The 2,483-nt window shown below is 50.7% G+C and overlaps 1 protein-coding gene across 1 annotated transcript; it reads right to left on the bottom strand.

Moving 5' to 3' along the window:
* Window positions 1-237: 237 nt before the first annotated feature.
* Window positions 238-1,695, bottom strand: SARC_14310 (hypothetical protein; the record flags this gene model as incomplete). Its single annotated transcript, XM_014291559.1, has 2 exons — window positions 238-869; window positions 1,569-1,695. Coding segments are annotated over 2 exons (759 nt in total), but the record flags the coding sequence as incomplete, so codon positions are not given.
* Window positions 1,696-2,483: the final 788 nt, after the last annotated feature.

Genomic DNA, 2,483 nt, shown 5'->3' with positions numbered 1-2,483 from the left:
GTGTGTGTGTGTGTATATATATATATATATATATATATATATATATATATAGGTTGTCAAAATCCACAGCATATGGCTCAGTGAATCTATACCAGCGACTATGCCCTGCACAGTACTGGAACGAACGCGTATACGACCCCAAACGTTCACGTGTGAGCTACACCACAACAGGAACAACACAACAAGACCGAAGAACATTAACCGAGCTCAGTCATAACCAAACCTCCCTCTACCTACCACTCAGCAGTCGGCCGTTGTCACTCCTACACTCGCATTCATGCAAGCCCACCACATCCGCCACAGTCACCTTGGCCGTGTAGTGCTTGCCCCTCTCATACGTCCGACTGACCACCCGCACGGTGATACCCGGGCGCAGCCATGTGCGCTCGCTCCTACTCTCGCGAGTAGGCCCTTTTGAGACCCCCTTGTCGGCTTTCTCTCTATTTCTATCGTCTTCTCTGCCCCGTTTGCGCTCTCCCCCGTCATCGCTGTCTCTGCCTCTGTACCGTTTCCTATCCCTGCCTCTATCCTTATCCCTGTCTCTATCCCCATTTCTGCTGCCACCTCTCCCTTTGTGCGCATCACCGCATGTCTCGCGCCTGCCTTGGCCTGCATGGTCCCGGCTATCCCTATCGTCCCCACTCTCACTCTCCTCCTTACTGTCACGCGGCCATTGCCTGGCCTCAGTCCTGTGTGCACTCCGTTCCCTATCCCCCCGGCCCCTCTCTGTGTCACTCTCCCTGTGTGTATACCTGTCCTTCTCATCCCGGTTGTCTCGTGCTTGTGCATGGTCTGCACCTTCTCCGACATCGTGTCGGTGTGCTTTGTATTCGACGCCACTCACCAGCGCCGTGCGTCGCCTTGGCAGCCTGTGACAGTGACAGTGGGAAGGAATGAATGAAGGGTGAGCCCAATGGGAACAGGCCTATGGGCGTGTGCCACATGCTTTATGCATGCATTCTATCAGAAGAAGGAGAAAAAAACTTTCGTAATCGGGGATTCGAACTCGTGGATCACAGTCTTTTGCGCTATGTATGCCATTTATAGGTGAGTGGTTGATGGTGTTTGCACCATGCGTGCCCCAGCTAAACCTGCGGCAGGCTACTGGGATAGACATCTCTTTCTGTGGATATAGTAGCAGTAAGCGGTGTTCAGGAGCGGATTCGGTAGTATAGGCAAGGAGAAGACCTTCCAGGCGCATGAGCTCTCATGCGCAACCACAAATGTCGGCAACTGATGCGTCACAGTCGGTGGCCTTCAACTGAAATCTCGATGCGAGGCCATACTTGAAACGTGAATATGTGCATTATGCTGGGCACCCTTGCATGTATGTTGGGTATTGAGGGTGTCCATCGCCAGCGTGCAAAGGGGATTGATGGTACATGCAAATGCCTGTCCACCAATGTCTCAGTGCGACTCGGGAGGTAATTCGATCGCAAGCGATAAACGGCCCAAAACATGCACTCACAGGCGCGTCAAAGGACATGCCTGTTGCAGCGTGGCACTGGCTTGATCCAAGAAGTACGACAAGCGATAAGCCTGACAAACACAGAAACACAAAAGCTCACCTGATCACATGTCCATTGACGCCTAAGCGAACCCCCAGGGTTTCACTGTTAATGCCGCCAACCTCAGTCACTCGACCGTACAGCCCCGCGTGTGTGCCGCGCTCAATCTTGACATAGGCCCCCACCTGTGAAGTGTTAGAAACAAGCAATTAGTTTCAGAGTTTAGGGTCGAGTTTAGGGTTTAGAGTTCAGGGCTTAGGGTTTTCTCGGAACAAGCATGTTGCTAGGGGTGGCGAACTGATAGTGGAGGCTAGTTGTGCGAGTGTCTGCGTCTGGCTATAAGGTATGACAAGTAGCAAGAGAGGAGAGCGCTGCGCAGAAGCAGAAGGAGAGTAACGTCCTTACCACGGCATGCCAGCGAGTAACCCGCCTACGGTTGTACGGTAGTGTGTGTGCGATCGGCTCCTATCCGCACATTGATACGTGCCTGCCCGAGAAGACTTTTAGTATAGCACATCGAGTGAATGGATTAAGTTGACCACAAAAGGCGCAACGTGACTCGAAACTCACACCCCAGTTCGCGAGGGCTGGGTCTCTGAACTACACATAAAATATCTTTGAACATAGATTTGGGTTTTACGCATGCCAGTTATTGGTTCATCTATACCAATAGAAACTGAACACAAACTGAGTGGTGATGTTGGTTGTAAACGTAGTGTAAAATAGCACATGTCCAGCGACGGCCTACAGCTGAGACAGGGAACGCGCGGACACTTAGATATTCTGTGTCAGTATTTGAGAGGGGACTGATGGAAGACAAAACTACCGACTACTGCTATATACGTTATGCTTTTGAGATGGCCAGTGTACTTAATCTTATAAACTAAAACACTACTTGGAGCGTAAAGTATACAGCTATTTCATTCTAACCCGTTCGTGAACTAAATAAGGTACTCGCAACATACACACACACAC

Source organism: Sphaeroforma arctica (genome assembly GCF_001186125.1).
Source record: "Sphaeroforma arctica JP610 unplaced genomic scaffold supercont1.4441, whole genome shotgun sequence".
Classification (NCBI taxonomy): domain Eukaryota; class Ichthyosporea; order Ichthyophonida; genus Sphaeroforma; species Sphaeroforma arctica.
This window is presented reverse-complemented; position numbering and strand designations above follow the sequence as displayed.